This window comes from Cynocephalus volans, chromosome 13 (assembly GCF_027409185.1).
Source record: "Cynocephalus volans isolate mCynVol1 chromosome 13, mCynVol1.pri, whole genome shotgun sequence".
NCBI lineage: Eukaryota > Metazoa > Chordata > Mammalia > Dermoptera > Cynocephalidae > Cynocephalus > Cynocephalus volans.
In genome coordinates, this window is record NC_084472.1 from 29,963,767 (window position 1) to 29,983,116 (window position 19,350).

General features: G+C 33.0%; 1 protein-coding gene across 7 annotated transcripts in view; it reads right to left on the reverse strand.

Moving 5' to 3' along the window:
• The window catches only part of NOL4 (nucleolar protein 4), a 347,913-nt gene that overhangs the window by 47,483 nt on the left and 281,080 nt on the right, over nucleotides 1-19,350 (reverse strand). For 6 of the 7 annotated variants that reach the window (XM_063077007.1, XM_063077005.1, XM_063077006.1 and 3 more), the window contains one exon: nucleotides 17,168-17,281. The exons of the other annotated variant lie outside the window; for it this stretch is intronic. In XM_063077007.1, coding sequence (XP_062933077.1) covers nucleotides 17,168-17,281 — 114 coding nt within the window. The remainder of the gene's footprint in view (nucleotides 1-17,167; nucleotides 17,282-19,350) is intronic. 7 annotated transcript variants of the gene reach the window in all.

Sequence of the window (19,350 nt, forward strand, 5' to 3'; positions counted from 1 at the left end):
AGTGATCTCTTAGAATAAATGTTAACCAGTTTTTCCCATTTCTAAATGTGTTCTCATTGGGTACTGTCATATCTAGCACTTAATCTTTCAGGCTGCAGGCTGTCATACAGAGACCTTTAGTCACTTGTATCTCAATGACCTGAAAGAGCAGAAAAGTGGTCTTTAAATTTTTCCTGGGGGAATAATATACAAGAGCATCTCTTCATATATAATACAAGGATTTAGATTAGATTAGACATACCCTCCATTTTTGTGCTATTGAGGTGGAACTATCTTATGTTTTTAAATACATTCTTAAAGGTACATTCATGATAATAAAAAACTAAATTTTCTTTCTTTTTTAATTGATATGAATTGATTGTACATATTTGTGGGGTACAGAGTTATATTTCAATATATGTGTTTACATATTCTTGCATCCAAATAAATTGTGCTTTCAAACTTTTTTGAAAACTGCCCTAATTTCCAACCTGATTCACAACAAAGACAGGATAAAATTTTGATTCTAAATCCCAAATTTATTTTATCATGTATTCAGTTTAGTTTATCATGTATGCATTCTTTGTAATTTCTAAAATTCTGGTTTGAAATTAATATAGAGTAAATATATTAATTTTCCTCAAGCTTTAAGTGAAAATAAAATGACTATTCAGATTATATTTCTATTTTTCCTTTGTTAGCAGCATTATTTTCATCCACTAAAACAAGTGAATGAAAAAATCCAATTTTTAAATTAATTCTAAAAGTGGCAGTGCAAGGGTAGTTCAGAATGTTTGTGGAAAAGTAGAATTAAAAGATAATATGAATCTTTCCACATATGTTTTTGAGGACCCTTCATGTATACAGATTGAGAAAGAAAAAAAAAACCAAAAAAATAAAGAATAACCCCTTAGATGTGGGTGTACTAATCTTTTGTCTTCCTTTCTTGATGCCTATCCCATAATTCCATATGGTTGTGGTATAGAATCTATTTAGAATTTCTATAAGGTCATAATTTAGAATACAGATTTTCTGTTGATCATACATAGTATTAGGATTTTTATTATTTTTTGTTTTAGGCAGAATCATCCTTGATTATCATACATCTTACTCAACATCAAAACAGGGATTTTTTGGGGGGGGCCAAATTGTACAGTTATCAATTGTTTTGACAGTTACCTAAATTTTTAGAGATTATGCACATATTAAGAATTATAATTGATTATAAAATATGGTTGTATAATGCTATATTCTTAATGTTGCCACTGAGACTTCAGTTTTGACAGAACATTTCCACATTAATGCTAAATTTAGCCTAGTAAAATAGAAATACATTTTAAAAACTCAAGTGACTACCCCAGTAGTGAATCCAAAGCTTCCTAACCTATCGACAAATAATCTCTCTTATGTGTGCATAATGTATTCACATATGTGTACATCTTCATATGTAAATTTAAAAATTAATTTTAATTGATACATTGTAATTATACGTATTTATAGGATACAATTTGATGTTTTCATCCATATATGTTGTATAATGATTGGGTCAAGGTAGTTAAATATTCATCATCTCATGTATTTATCATTTCTTTGTGGCGAGAACATTCAAAAGCCTCTCCTCTAGCTGTTATGTAATATACAAAACTTAACTGTTAACCATGGTTACCCTATAGCTAGCTATTTTTTTGTATAAGATACAAAAAATATAGAGATGTATTATCTATATTTTATTTATATATTATTTATATTTTATTAAAAATAGAGATATATTATCTCTTTCTATATAGATATAGAGGTGCATGCACATATGGATAAGCAAAGAGCAAATAAGAACAAAATTATTTATTTTCTGAGTATAGACAAATACGTATAATACAGTGTACATATTTTTCACAAATATAGTGTAAATATTTTTTTAAAAGCTACATTCAGTTTACAATATTGAACCTTTTCTTTTGTTATCAACACTGTTTTAAATATCTTCTCCCCAAGGAACAATACCCTAGATACACAGTATCTAGTTATGGTGGATGGTGAGGCTAGTCTTTCAAAGGTATATAATTATTTTTCATTTAAATATGGATTTCTCATGAATGAGCATTTAAAATTTAGATAAGAACTGAATAAAGGAGAAAGATGGCCACTACTAACTGAGGAGCAGTACACATACTTGTATACTAACGTTCCAATGTGTAGCATCTCAGGTAGAACTTCCTCCAGAGGCAGAAGTGGCACTTGTACCAAGTTGCTCTATTCAGCCTGCTGCTATGACAACTATCCAGGGGCAAATGTCAGATCAGCTCTCTGCATCTGTGTTTTAGCATAATTGGTTTGTCAGAAACCTAACAGCTGCCTTCTTTTTCTCACTGCAAAGTGAAAGCAACAGTGGCCAAAGAACTAAATGTTGAGACATTCTTTATCTGCTCCACAGCCTATATGCTCAGTTCCTATCATATTGTATTTGTGATTTTCCTTATTAGGTGCTAAAACTGTGTTTACTGGGCTGTCAGACAACATTTTCCATTGCAGCATTAATCTCAATGACTACATCTCTATTTAGCCACCTATTAACCATTCCCAGACTTGAGCATTCCTGTTGTGTTGGCAGGCACCCCATTAAAAGCTCTTTCCCTCCCTAAAACTTAACTTTTTGCCATGCTACATCAAGCCCACATAGGGATATTTATTAAGTGCCTACACTCATCCCAGTATATAACTAGGTAACTTTGGGTCTCAGAGTGATTAAAAAAAAAAAAAAAAATTCCAAGGCTGTTTTAATCCTATAGAGTAATATAAAACTGTAGTGTCAAAGAATATCTCAAAAGACACCTGGAGGCCATTATAATGTTAGCTGGGTATATATATAATATATATAATCAAGTACTAAAATATGCTGTGCTGATAGTTGTTGCTATATAGCGAACAAGGAAAGAGACATAGTTTTGTAGACCAAGATTTGATCTAGGAGGTACACCTTTTGAGATCGGTCTGTGAATAAACATAGGAGTTCAACTAGAGCTGAGAAGAGCCTGGGCAGAGAGTAATGCTGGAGGAAGGAGTTAAGACATGCTGCACAACACTCCAATACTTCTAAATCCCCCACATGTCATTCATATAGAAAGAAAACAGGAGAGACAATGGGAAACTGCATTTCCTACATGTGTAATTTTTAGTTGTGGACAATAATAGTAATAATGTAAACATTTCTGAGTCTTTGAACAAAAATGAGAAAATATATGTAATGCAGATTTAACATATAAAATAATACACAAATATAAGTATAATTATGTATGATGTGATTCACATGCCTGTCCCAATTTATTTCCCAAATATGTTCAAGATGATACTTTGATAACTAAATGGTGAGGAATTTGGAATTCAAAGTGGGATCTGGATATTTGAAATGATTTCAACACATTTTGTTGCTAGAACATAAATTATCAGATAAATGGTAGTTCAAAAAATAAATTAATTTAATGTAAAGAACTACAGAAAAAATCCTGTATTTTTAAAAACTAACTCAAATGCATAATCCTATATAAAAAAATCACATAAAATCCATGGATAATTGGGCAGTGCCCTAGAAAGAAAATTTTACTCACACTTATAGAGACTAATACAAAGCTTGACAGCTTCATTAGGCTTCTCAAACTTGCTTCATGAAATAATTACTGATAGAAAAATGCAATTGAATTAAACTAATGTGACCTTCTGATTTCTGCATCCAAAGTAGTATTCAAATTCTATATTCAAATTCTTGCAAGCTATGAATGTATGATGACATTAAGTGTTGAAATTTATGAAGCACTCTGCCTTCATTATTCAGAACATTACCCTGAAATCAAAAGGGAGCTACATTTTTTGCACTCTATTGGTATCTTTCTTCCTTTTAAAGTAAAATTGTTTCTAGTGACATGAAAAGAATCACTAGATAAATAAAAGAAGAAAGAAGGAAGAAAGAAACAAAGGAAGAAAAATCTAAGCTGAAAATTTTTTCCAGGTCTGTTTCTTTTATAAAATAAATCTGTTGAACCGTAAGGTCCCCTGTAGTTCTAACTTTTCTTATGAGTCTAATATGTCCTCTAAGAAATAACCTTATAATTTAAATAATTTGAAAAAAGAGGATCTTCGTTTGAAAAGTTGTGCGTTAGTAATCCTTGAGTACAGCAACTTTGCCTACATGCCCACAAATGTATTTATACCATCTCACTACTTCTGATTGACCACTATAATGACTTTCTAAAGGCCTACATAAAAGGCTACATTTTTTCCTCTACCTTCTCAGATTCTCTACCTGAAAAGGATCTCTTCCTCTATGCTACATCATGTAGCAAAGATAAATAACCAATAGGAAATACATTTGTAAAGCAAAAAGCTTTACTTCAGTTGCTGCTTTTTGAAGGACATCATAACGCTTTTAGAATTCAGATAAATGTTCCACTCATATTAAGCTATTTCATTACTTAAGTTTATAGTTATAGTTATACCCTGTTTTTGTAGTTTTGTTCTCTAGCCTCTTTTTAGAAATCGGAACCATGACTTCTATTAAATGTCACTTAGATTTTCATAAAGGAGTTGGAAACAGGCGGCTAACCACAAACTTCAGAGATCAAAAAAGTGACTGATCGTGCTGTGTGCTGGGAGTTCCCTGAGTGTCAGCATGCACTGCTAGGTTTTGTAAAATAACAAAATCAAGAAAATTTACAATAAGAACACAGAATTTTACTGAAGAAGTGATTTGATTTTTTTTTTTTTTTTTTTTTTTTGTGACCGGTAAGGGGATCGCAACCCTTGGCCTGGTGTCGCCCGCACCGCGCTCAGCCAGTGAGTGCACCGGCCATCCCTATATAGGATCCGAACCCGCGGCGGGAGCGCTGCTGCGCCCCCAGCACCGCACTCTCCCGAGTGAGCCCCGGGGTCGGCCCAATGATTTGATCTTAATGTAGGAATCTCACTGGGCTTTCAATTTAATTGCATCATCTAAAATGCTATTTTAAAGACTGCACTCAAGGCAAAACATTAGAAGGAACTCAGAAATAAACGGAACTTGGTTTGCAGTCCACATAAGCACCATTTTTCTCTTGATAAAGGTGCAGGTAAGAGCTCTTAGAAAATAGCTATGCATAAACTCCTAAAAGAGTGAGAGGTAGTCCTACTTATATCTCACCAGCAGGATGTAAATAAGAAAAAGTACAGCTGACCTGTAGACATCTAGGAGTCACTAGGTGGTTGAAGTCAGAAATCAATTGTTTTTAAATATTGTTGACAAGGCAGAGGACACTGATAATTCGGCAAAAAGGGGCTTCTTCCTGAGGGTGGGAACTTGAGAAACTTGTAAGGGATTGATTCATTTCAGCAAAGTTGATCGGCAAAGATCAGTCAGGCCCTCCTCACCATTACGAAAAAGAGGTAAATTGCCAAGAAAGCGAGTTGATTTGACTGGGGATTTTATCTAGGAAAGACTTTATAGGATCACCTGTTTCATTACCTGGTCTGCAAAACCTAAACCTGCAGCTAAAGCTCTATGTCAGATTCACACACTATCGGCAAGGAGTAGTAACTAGATCTGTCTTTAAAGTTTATGGTTGGTAGACTTTTGTTATAAAATAAAGATATTTTGATTCTATTTTGGAAAGATTTCCACTAAAAGTAATAGTAAAATAATTCTGAATTAGTGCTAATCTTCAGCTTCCTAAAAATACAAAGTTATACAGAAACACGGTTTCTCAGTTACTCATTTCCCTAAGTGCTGAGAAACAGAGGTACCAGCTATGTATTTCTTGAGGCCACTAGTCTCATTGTATTTACCACGTGAGTCATGCCAAACATCATGAATCTTTTCCTTTAGAAAGCATAGCCCAATTTGTCAAGCTATTATATTACTTAACATCATAATAAATTTGTGACTCTGGTTCAATATTCTCAATACACATAATATTGTTTCACAGTAAATAATGGGTTTTTAAGTGGATAGATTAAAGAGAAAAGACAGGGCAAGAAGTGAACTAATTATAAAGCTAAATTATAAAAATGAATATATGTGTCATAACCCAAATATGGCAGACTCTTCATTTATTTGCTATGCCTAAAAATAACTGGTTTTAAAATAATATTCACAAAAATGCTGTCTTCTTGGAGAACCCAGGAAACTATATGTTTCCCTGACTTTAGCGCCAAAAGTGTATCATCACATTATGTTAAATTTCTCTGTCTAAATTCAAAACACCTATTCATATCCTGGCATTTATCCTGTTGAAATTAATTACAACCTAAACCAAAGTTGTACCTAAAATTAAAACAAATAATAGTTCTGAAGCAAATGAGGAAGAATCTTCAATGAAGCCAGAAAACCAAAGAGTAAAGTAGAATAAGTAATAGAAAGATTAAAAAACAAATCAGAAAGGGTGCCTTGTTTCCAGCTTCCCAAAGAAAGCATACATGTCACTCGAAAGAAATAAAGTTTCTTAGCTTTAAATATCCCATCCATGAAAGATGGAGACCATTTGAGATACAAGCCTCACAAAACTATTGATGAGCCAATAAATTTATGTCTGTAATCACTACACCGATATATATTGATACATCATTATGTGAGAAAAACATGTGCACTTAGGAAAGATTTTAAACAGAAGTAAACTTCCTCTCAATTTAGGACAAATAAAAGATGCATTGGTTGATAAAAACAAATGTCTGTTTTAAAGACATCATCACAAAAAGCAGTCTTTAAGATAGAAGGAATAGTAATCTTGGTATGTAGCTACAAAAGCTAAAATTACAGGAATACATTCAGCTTTGATTCTCGGTTGAGCTAATGTAGTATGAAAAAACAGACATTCCCAACTCACTCCTGTTTAGCTTAGAGATACCCCATAAGCACCTGATTATTTTGTAGTAGTTAATCTTCATAATTACTTTTTGGCATATGCTCACATTTAAATATCATTGCATTTAAAAAGCAAACCTGAAATGAGCGGTAGGGAAAGCGACTCCCCACTGTATTAGGATCTCACCTTTCCTATAGTCTCATCCACCCCCATTGTGTACAGGCTTCTGAAACTTCTTAAAAAATGGACATGTCACTCTCCTTCACCATTCCTCTCAGGCATGTATTTCAAGTCCACATAACTTTACAGGGCATATAAGACCCCTATATAATCTAGTTTAAACCTTCGCATCCAATCCCCTCTCCTTTCATTTCTTTCCAGGAATCCCAAGGTTCTGTCATAGGAGACTGCTGTTTTTGAAACTCAAGAGCCTCTCTTGTTTGGAAATGCTCCACAAGTCTGGAATATCGTCCTCTAGCTTTTCTGCTTGTCAAAATCTCCTTCATTTCTCAAAGTCTGGCTCAAATAGTGCCTCCTCTGGGAAGCCCTCCTGAGTTCTCAGGCACAGTTAGCAGAGTTCTGCCCTGGCTTTCACAGCAATATGATTAAAACCTTATAAATTCATTTATCATGCTAATGTAACTTATCTCTAATAGAATGTGAGTTTACTCAGGAAAGATGTATCTTATCTATCTGTAAAGTGAGAATAAAAATACCTGTGCAGTAGTGATATTGTCAGAATTTAAAAATGTAATAATGCAAAGCACTAAGTAAATCCAAGTAAAACTGGCACTTTGGAAAATTCTGAGTAAAGGTCCTCCCTCTTTACTTGTTTTGTAGTGTCTGTAGGGAGAAAACGACTGCCACATAATGAGTGCTTAATATATATTTGCCAAATAAACAAACCACTTTACATTTCCTCCTATTAATCATATTCCTTGATACAGATACTTGAAATATTTATGAAAATACCTAGAGCAGTTCAAAAATCACGGAAAAACAGTTTAAAACTTTTGCAATTGAAAAGCTGCCTTTCAAGAACTCAAATTGAAATAATTTTGTATTTGAAAACCAGCAACATTATTAAGTTAATGCTGAAAGAATACAAATTCATGAAGCAATTATTTTGCTTACAAAATATCAACAGAATTTAGACCAAATAAACTTTCCTATAGAGCAGGAGGAAAAGTCCAATAAAACTATTTTGACCATTTTTCTCAAATGTTATGTAATGTGTACAATAAACTCAAATTTTTTAATTAGAATGGTAAATATGCATTAGAGTTATCTATGAGTGATATTTTATATATCTGTAAAACATTTTAATTTGATACATATATTTTCCTTTTCTTAGATTTATGTTTACAAAATTTATTTTAAAAGTTTAAAATATAATGGAACATTCAATATTTCCACATTTTTCTTATTTAAAAATGTGATTATAATCATTTTCAGAGTTTGTTCTGGTCTAATAAAGGTAAGGTGGTAGGTTTTCAGTAGTGAGAATGCTTGTAGTCAAGTCTGTCTGGATTGGTTAGCTAATTTCCCCACCACTTTGTAATCATGAATTTAAGGTTATATCGCAATATTCACTTGTATTAACTATTTCCCATATAGGAAAAAACAAAAAACATCATCTTTGGAAGATGATGCTTTGCTAAACACTGTCAGGCATTTTGGAGACAACATGAGTGTACAGATCATTAATTATAAATCCATCACTAAAACTAAAGAGCAACCGAGTACACATCCTCCAATGTTGAGGGTACAAAGAGCACATTTATTGGTGATTAAAACTAATGAAAACATACATTTTGAAGACTATTAGGCCCAATCTTTTTTTGGTATTCTATTTGTAGCAAATTATTGAAGTTTGTGGCATCTTTGTTATAAATATCAAAAGTGGGATTTTAATTTATGTTGACTTCCAAATTAGAAAAGCATATAAATGCATATTAGGAAATATTTAAAATAGTCAAATGATGAATAAAAAATGGGATTGTACTTCAAGAATAAAACTGAAATCAGACCACTATCTTTTGCCACAAACAAAAATTAACTGAAAATGGGTTAAAGATTTAAATGTAAAATACAAAATTATAAAACTACTAGAAGAAAACATAGGGGAAACAGATTAAGACACTGGCCTAAGCAATGATTTTATAAATAAGACTTCTAAAGAACAGACAACAAAGCAAAAACAGACAAATGGGATTATATCAAACTAAAAAGCTTCTGCACAGCAAAGGAAACAATCAACGGAGTGAAGAGGCAACCTACAAAATGGGAGAAAATATTTGCAAGGTATTCTGGGTATTACTTTGTTAGATAGAATAGTTTGCAAATATTTTGCAAAGGAACTAAAAAAAATTCAATTAAAAAATAGACAGATGCTCTAAATAAACATTTATCAAAAGAAGACATACAAATGGCCAACAAATATATGAAAACATACTCAACATCACTGGTCATCAGGGAAATGCAAATCAAAACCACAATAAGATATCATCTCACCCTAGTTAGAATGGCTATCATCAAAAAGACAAAAAATAACAAATGCTGGGGAGGATTCTGAGAAAGGGGAACTCTTATGTACTGTTGGTGGGAATGTAAATTAGCGCAGTCAAATGGAAAAACAGTATGGAAGTTCCTCAAAAAACTACAAATAGAACTACTATATGACGCAGTAATCCCACTACTGGGTAGTTTCCAAAGGAAAACAAATCAGTATAGCAAAGATATATCTGTACCCCCACGTATATTGCATCACTATTCACAATGGCCAAGATATGGAATCAACCTAGGTGTCCATCGACAGATGAATGAATAAAAATGTGGTATATATACAGAATGGAATACTATTTAGCCATAAAAAAGAATGAAATCCTGCCATGCATGGCAACATGGATGAGCCTGGAAAACATTGAGTGAAATAAGTCAGACACAGAAAGATAAATATTGCACGTTCTTACACGTGGGAACTAAAAAAGTCGATCTCATAGAAGTAAAGAGTAGAACTGCGGTTACCAGTGGCTAGGAAGAGCCGGGAAGGAAAAATGGGGAGAGGCTGGCTAACAGATGCAAACTTACAGCTGGATGGTAAGAATAAGTTCTAATGTTCTATAGCACTGTTAGGTGACTATAATTAACAATAATTTATTGTATATTTTCGAATATCCAGAAGAGAGGATTTCAAATGTTCCAACACATAGAAATGATGTTCATTGTATTCATAGATTGAAACATCACGCTGCACCCCATGAATATGTATAATTACTACATACCAATTAAAATTATAATTAAAATTTAAAAACTGGAATTAGAAATTATATGTGACAGTTTTTTTGACTGGGGGCATAATTGATATGGCCATTGATACTTAACTTCTTTCTTGCAAAAAAAAAAAAAAAATACAATTAAACCAAAGGGTCTCATTAAGTCATTTTTATCTTATAACACACGATTTTTACTTCTAGGCTCTGTCAAATTAAAAAAAATAATAAAATAAAAGGAGGACAAAATAAATGATGGAAGGAAAATTCGTTTGATATGATGAGTGCAAAGCCTACTGAAAATGAGGGTTTCAAGCCTTGAGTTCAGAAATGGAAGTAAATGAGTTGTACGAATTCACTAGGAAGGAACATATGTGAGAATTTATGATTCTCATTCCTGGATTCAAGTTCTAGGCAATTCTACCCATAGCAGTGCTTCTTAAAGACGGTGTTACCACTCTCTGGAAACATCTGGATGACTATATAGTGGGTGCTGCACTCATTAAGTAGGTGGAGGACGTGTTATCTAGAAGCCCTGACATGTTTGAGGCAGTCTTGTGTGACTAAGAATTCTCCCTGTTCCCACATGAATTTTAAAAAGTCCTGCTAGTATCTTTGTAGGTGAAAAGCCTATTTAGAATTACCTGAGCCTAAAACTTAACCTTATTTTAGGTATAAACACAAAGGTTTTATGCCTGTTTTTAAATATATATTAAATTATCTCAACGAAACTACTACCATGTAAATATTCAAGGGGATATTGTGCCGTGTTTTGTTTGTAAGTTAACAGTTTTTCACCAGTCATGTCACTGACAACTGTGAGTTATCATACATCAAACATACATACACCAAAGGACAATTTAGCTGCTGTATTCTCGCTGACTTGAGATACAGCTATAAACATCTAATGACATCATTATATCTTCTAGTGCTGTAGAATACCCACATTTCCACATTAAAATGTTTGTTATTTCATTATATATTGCTTTCCTTTAATGTATTAATTATATTAATAGCAGGTCATTATATGTACTTTTTAACTGTGAGCATAGATAATTTGTATTAAGTATAAATCACATTTCAGGTTTTAAAGTGGGGCACTTTGAGGTGATTACTGTAAAAGAGATGCTGTATTTGACAAGGTTAGAAATTACTGGTTTAGAGAAAAAAATCCTAACAGTTAAAAAAAGCTTTTAATTATATATACCTATAACATAAGCTAAAATCCCTATTTTATAGGAGTAAGGCAGAGATATAGGGCATAAACTTTATGTTTATTAAGACTTTTAAGAAATCTTGCTGTTCTTTGAGCCAGTAATTCCATTTCTCATAATTTATCCAAAAAAATAATAGGCAAGACATCCTTTTTACATGCCAATTATGCTTAAAAAGTAGAATTAGCACTTAATTTACAAAAAATTACATGATGGAGTATTAAGATTATGTAGCGATACAGTAAATACTCATACATTAAGTGAAATGGAAGCATACAATGTGATTCTATTTTTCTTTTTAAAAACAAGTTTTGCATAGAAAAAATACTAGGAGGAGTTCTATTATAAAAATAGTAATTACTAGTAAAATGTATTTCTTCTTTATACATTTCTTTTATGTCCTAAATTGTCAAAATTAAGCCTACATGATTAAAAGATTTTCAAAAATGTAACAGTAAGTATGATTTTTAAAAGCACAAGGATGGAATTAAAATGGAGCTCCATCCTGAGCAACTCTGTGACCTTGGAAAATTTATTTAATTGCTCTAAGCTTCAGTTTCTTCACTTCTATAAAAATCATGACAATTACATAAAAAAAGGCTTAGAAAACACCTCACACAGGTGTTGTGTCCATAAATGTTTCTGCTGTTGTTAATATTCTTATTAATGAGGATATCAAGGTCCATTAGAAGGAGATGACTTGAAAAGCACATTCTACCCCAAATAGCTCAAAATAACAAATGCTACATAGGAAATAGAACGTATTCCAAGAACTGGACCTTGATTAGACTTCATTTTTCTGATATTGCATATTTACTCCTGTGAATGAAAGGGCCATACTGAAGCACACTAAAAAACTCAAAGATATAGGTCTTACTCCAAAATACTGTATATAAGAAAGGAAAATACTAGGAGTTGAATAAAGAGCCAAAGATGATTGAGAATAAGGGCAGGAAGGTGTGGCCTGAGTAGACCACAGGAACAGGTTTCATGCCACATCTCAGTTACTATCACAATGTTTAAATTAAGAATAAAATCCTATTAAAAATGTTGCTTTTAATCAGGTATATGTTAAAGTTTATAAAGTTACCAAACGGACGCGTATAACTTCAGAATAAAGTGAAAGAAAAGCTGGTTCTCTTAAAATCTATGTTTTGCTCACATTGTTTTAGTTTTCAAATACATTTATGACAAAATAAAAAGTCTGTATTAAAATTGTCACCATACTTATGTGGCTACATTATCAACCTTTGTACCTACAATTGCTTTTCTTTCAATAATGCACCTACTTATCAGAGCCTTAACAGAACAAAGGAAAAATCATGAAGAGATACAGATCGCAGTAAATCCACCACTACTAAAGAAAAAACTGTAGCAAGGACCTATGGGCTTACTAAGTATTTTTAGATCTGGGGCTAATGGGCTCATGCTGGTTTACCAGCAGTGATTTTTTTTTTTTTAACTTAGTGATACATCAGTTTTTGGTATTTTATTTTTCTGCTTCCTCACCTTTTATTATGTTACAGGTAATTAACATGCTATTTCCCCTTTCTCCCAACTGAGTTATTTTCAGCACAGTCAAAGGTGTCACATCACAGTCAACCATTAACTTCCCACCTGTCCTAGCCACCACAGAAACTGTCACCCAGTATTCACAGCTTGTCTTTCAAGGGCAGTGTCTGCTGAGCTGCCACTGGGGAAGCCTTTGACCACTGATTTTATGTGACCCCTTGTAGAGAACTACACTCTAATTTAACTGAAAACACTGGGGATAGAGAAAAGAAACTGAAGAAACCCTCATATTCTTCAGAAGCTTTCTACCTTAATTAGTCACCAAGACTATGAATAAAATGTATGTCGGCCTTCAAAAACAGCAAAAAGTACACACCAGAAGGAGATAAATCACCAACACATAGTTGGTGCTTATCTCCCTCATTTTCTGCCTCTGTCTGTCTCTTCAAATAAATTGCAACCAAGAACAATGAGATATTTTTGTTGTTAAGGAAAATTAAAAGAAATAATCTCTATATAATAAGGATACAGAAAAAGAACCTCCAAATTTGAGCTATGTCATAGAACTATAAAAGTGAAGTCTGGTTTTCCCATCTTTCTGAATTGTCAAAGTGAGAAAGTATTTACTAGATAATTTTAAAATTCCAGATTTTCACGTTAAAAGAAATGCTTACTAGGAATACATTCTAAAATGTATCGGGGATTAACCTCTGTTCTGTGAAATCTGATTCCCGATGAAGCATTGGCTCCTGTCCTTGCCACTGGCTTGCTTCAGGGCTGAGGCTTCATAATAACAAGCTTTCTCTGGATTTTGGTGCAAAACGGATACATGAAATAAAGTATTTAGCATATCCATAACACCTCTCATGTTCATAGCTCAAAGAGCTTTATAAAATCCAATTAATTCATCAGGCTTCATAAACTCTGAAGGACATACATAATTAGAGCTCTACACGTGGCTAACTACTGGCAGCAAGCGGTCAGATGTATGGCTTAACAGAAAACAGATTTTAAGTACGCAGTGCTTGAACTTTTATGCACCTATAGAAAGTCAGGGAACAATGAAGAATCTCTGAATTACTGGTAAATTTTAAGAATTTAGTTGGGTTAAGAATGCACACAGAAAAGAATGATCTCATTGCCAACACCCAAAAGAACTCTAAATGGGCAAAGGTTAAGATCCAACTAAAATAGGGCTCCCGCAACTCCATGCTTTGGTGGGGAAGTAGAATCGCTTGGTAGAAGTCTCTGTATAACATACAAAAAGGAAATCTATAGATTCTTACTAAGAATATTTTTGAAATACTAATTATAAACACTAAACCATTGTTTACAGTGCATAATTCATTGTCCTGATGAAGTGAAACACTTTGGGAAGTTTGTAACTTTTTTTTAGGCTGATATCCAGGCAAAACCTGGTTTGCTAGTTATGATGAGGTACGAAATCTTTGTGAATAAAGCAAATTGTTTTCCAGAAGAAACAGCACTGTCAAACATTGTGAGCAGAGGCAAACATGATACGAGTCCTATGAGTTTGTTCCAGGCCATGGGTTTTCTCGTGGTGAACATAATCAATGAAAAGGCATTATAGGACTGTGGAAAAATCTCGGGGATTGTCACCCAATATAAACTCAAACCTTGACTTGTTTATGTATCTGGTGACCTTGAATGAATCATCCCATTTCTCTGAGCCTCAGCTTCCTTACATATAAATTAGAATAATAATACTTACTGTCATGGGGTTGTTGAGAATAGTAAATAAAAAAATGTCTGTAAGGTGCCTAATGGGTTTCCAATAAATCATAGAAGTAATTTTTAAAAATGATTTCTTCCTTATGCCTCATATATCCCAGAGCTCTCTGAACCCTTTGTAGGGCCTGGAAAGAATATTTCCACATGGAGGAAATACTGGGCATCCTCCATTCCCAAGTGATGAAACCTCACAATAAGCAACCACTGTGTATAAGGACATAGAAAAAAGGAACAGCTAAAATGGGAAGTAGGGTCAAGGACCATTGGTCCCCTCCCATTCCAGTTCCTACTCCTGGGGCAGGAGTAGGATTCCCACTCCTCATTATCTCTAGCAGTTGCTCTTTAATGGGTGGAAGCTCTAGGAAGAAATTTTGAGCTCAATTTACAGACTTTCCAAACAACTGTAGACAGCAGAAAAAGTGTATTAGTAAACAGTAGATCTTTAGTATGGAGGTAGGATTTTCCTACCCCTTGAGATATTGAAGCAAATAGTAATATGATAGACCTTTAACAATACATATACTTATTAAATGCACTATGCTTTCATATAAATGCATTAACTTATTAAAGGCTCACAATAACTTTATAAATTTGGTATTTGTATCCCCTATTTTAAAGACTAGGCCAACAGTGGTTAAGTGGGTGGACCAAATGTCAGTGGGTGAACAGCTCTAGGGAAGATTGTAGAGTGATATTGTCAGTAGTACATACATTAATCAGCTATTCCACTTCGTAACACCTTCATATATGATTGATTCCATGCAGGGATATTCTATAGGGTAGACTAGGTGGGATATATGGCTAACAACAACCAGGAGAGCCCTTTCAATCACAGAATTTGACTATCTCTTTTTAAAAAATAATTAATTAATTAATTTTAATTGAAACATTGTAATAGTACATATTTATGTGATACAATTTGATGTTTTGATGCATATGTATGCTATATAATGATCACTACTATTCTAATTTCTAGAATTAAAATCTTTTCTCAAATAGACTTAGTCTGACTTCAAAACTCCTACATGCAAAATAGTATTATTAATGCTTCTTTCTAGCTTACCGATTCTAAGGCAATGACAAAAAAGCAAGACATCAAAGTTTTTCTTTCTCAGCTACATTTATAAATTTATAAATGCTTATAAATGACGGGCAAAATGCTAAGTACCTAACATGAATCAGTCATTTAAGGTTCTCCTAACAGCCCTGTACGATTAGTACTGTTATTATCATTCATACGAAGAAACCAAAACATGTAGAACTGGAATAGCTTGCTGAAGACTGCATAATTAGCAAGGGTAGAGATGAGAATCAAAACCATGTCTATTTAACTCGAAAATGTGCAACCCTAATCCCATGCTAGATGGTATCACATATAGTGCTGTAACTCAATTTAAGTAAGATAAATTTTATGGATATGATAATGATAAAAGCTTCAATTGAGTACACATATATGTGAATAAATACTGGTGGCAAGATTAACAAATTCAAAATTGGTATTTTCACATACTTTTTATCTGAGGCTAATATTGCATTTTTTATTTAAGTAAAAGCTTTATCTTTTGCAGTGTTCAGAATTACTAGCACATGACATTTTAATAATAAACACATAAAAGCTAATATCATTTTGAAACATTTTTAAATATTCTAAGACTGGATTTTTTTTTTCTTTGAAGCCCAGTGGCTCACAGGTTAAACAAAATTGGACTAACTTAATTTAGTATCAACTCATCTCAATGTCATTAGAAATCTGAAGCATCCAGTTCATTTCTTGCAAAAAATAATTTGAAAGTCAAAATACATCAAACTCTTATGCATAACATATAATATAACATAATTTAGTTCCTTATTATGGATAATTAAGAGGAATAAAAAGAAGAGAAAGATATTCCAGACATGAGAAGGGGAGAAGGAAAGGTACAAATAAACCAAGGATAAGACTGAGTGAAACACCAATAATGTATGTACAAAAAATGCACACATCCACACTACCCAACATATACCCTTAGAAAAGAGACATAGGATGTTGATATGTAATTAGCATAAACATATACCCTTAGAAAAGAGACATAGGACGTTGATATGTAATTAGCATACATTACAGGATTAATTAGTGAGACAGTAAGCCCAGAACATGGATTTCCATTATGTTATATCCCCATTTTATGCCTAGTTCTAGTCTTTCGAATTTATGTTGTACTTTCACCACCTCTAAAATAATCTACTAGCATTTGTCAGTAGACGAGAGAAAATTAAAGACAGGTTCATTTTCATTCAAAATGAACATGATCAGGCCACTACAATAATCATTGAGGTAAATTTATAAAGCTACTGTAAGTGAACAGTTAAAACCTCTTAATAAGCAATTAGCCTTCACATTGGATAATAAACAGAATTATAACTCATTAGTTTTACAATTGTCCATTTTCACCACAGACATTTTTTGTGCTTTGATATCTATCAAGTTTAAATTCATATTATAAAGACAAAAAAACCCTGTGTCTTTGTGTACTTTAAACCCACTCCAGAGTTTTTAACTCTTCTGTGTAAATCAAAGTAAATTAACTGCATTTACTCTAGCTGGTGCACACCAGACTCCAAGCCTCCTTAGTACCTGTTGTCTATCCAGACGCATCCTCTTGGCGGCATTTCTACTCTCACTCTCACAGGCTGAAGCCAAGATACTCTCTGCAACTGCTGAAGTAAGGTGGGAAGGAATAGGTCGAGACTAAAAAAAAAGAGAAAAAAATATTAAAAAATTATTAACAGTATCATTAACAATGCTATTCTCAGAAGAGCTCACAGGATCATCAATACGTTCAGGAGTATCCATTTATTTCAACTGAACTTATTTCAATAGAAAGAGGAAATGGGAGTTGTAAAGATGAAAAATGAAAGCTAGTTAGAGGTTAAAGCTATAGTTGCTGCACGGATCCTTCATTCATTCCCATAGCTCCACTGTCACACGGATTTAGTCTGGGCCATTAAGCTCGAGTTTGAACAGGCAGTGGCAAAACTGCTGACTGAATTTTGCAAATGAAACAAGTCTTTTAATTCTTTTATAACATATGACAATGCACAACAAAACAAAACAAGTGACAGGGCTGAAACATAGTTGAAAAAACTAACAGACACTCTGTCTAACATCTTAATATGAAGTAATATGAATATTTACAGCCTCAGTAGTGACACAATTCATGTGACAAAAATCCTTTAAAAAATGAATACTTACTTTACTTTAAATAGAAACTGAAAACAGTCTTAGAATGGTTTTGATATACCAAAGCTCTGATTTTATAGATATGAGATATGATTGCCTGTGTATGTACATGTATGTTTTATTTTATTTATAAAATGTGAATTGATATTATTAATTTAATAGGTACATGTTGGAATCCATCTTCTGTGTAGACCACATAGAAATTAATTCCCCAAATGAGCTCCTAATTAACTACAAATTGTTTATATATCTCCATATCATTTATGATAATCTATTCTTTTTGCTCATAATTACATGCAAAATCATATATGTGAAAGATGATGTACTTAATGACATTGAAAAGCTTTTTTAATTAAGCTAAGCAAAATGATAGACAAGAAATAACATGAAAATTAAACCAGATGAGATAGTAAAATAATGAGAAATTACAAAATAAAAAGTATCTTTTGGGAACCTAGCATACATAGTGGCATGCTACCTTAGGGTTTCAAAGTCTCAGTTCAAAATATGTATGGTTGCCATTTATTAGATACCTAATTGAGACCTTTTACATTTTTTGTAAAGGAACTCTTACACGCTTCTATTGTATATGACTCATTTTACAAACTTTGACATGTAAAATGTGCTTTAGAAAATTGAACAATAGGGCTTTTGTCTCAAATAATGTTCTAATACAGCTAAATTCAGACCACTGTGTTTTAAAGACACTCCTCAATGGAATTTGTGTAGTGTAGAAAGAGACCAGGCTCTGACCTCATGTGAACTAGGAATCAATTTCTGCAGCTGCCTCAGCAGATTTCCACATTACTTCTACCTCCAACGTAGCCTCTGAAGGCAAAAGGTGGGAAAGGTATAGGGTACAGTCTTCATCTGCTAACCCTGTGAGATGTCTGAAATGAGGATTAGATAACTTTGACAATAAAGCAGTGGGATGTTTGGAATGCTATTTCTGCAAAAGAAAGAGAAGAGAGAGACCCCAGCGTGGCAGGGGAGAAAACAGAGCAAAGGCCTTTAGGGAAGGAAATTAGAAAGCCAGGACAGTGCACTGGGAACAGAGAAGAGGGTCAAATGAGGTAAATCTAAGAAAAAAATTGTCATAAAGATACAAGTATAATTCCAAAATTCATATTGCTTCTTCATTTCATTCTCTACTTCACCAGGTATGGATAAAATAGTCTAGTCCAGAACCAAATAAATATGAAGCTATAAAATCAGTGTCTCATTAAAAGATGGCCACTGCCTGGCTCAAAATTATAATGTAAACCACATGGGAATTAGGTACTCATTGATTTTCTTTTTGATTGAGTTAATTTTTGAGGCAAAAGCATGATACGAAAAGTGGGAATAAGAAGACTCCATTAAGAAAAAAGAAAACATTATTTGATTGTAGTTAACATTATTCCAATAGGACTGAGAGTTTACACCTTATTAACTACATTATTAGATCCTTCATCTGGTTCCAGAAACAGAATTAACAAAATATAAATGAAATATAAGCAACCTTCCTTTTCTTAATCTAATTAATAACAGCCACATGGAACTCAGGGAGAAATATTTCTGTTCTTTATTACTTCTGT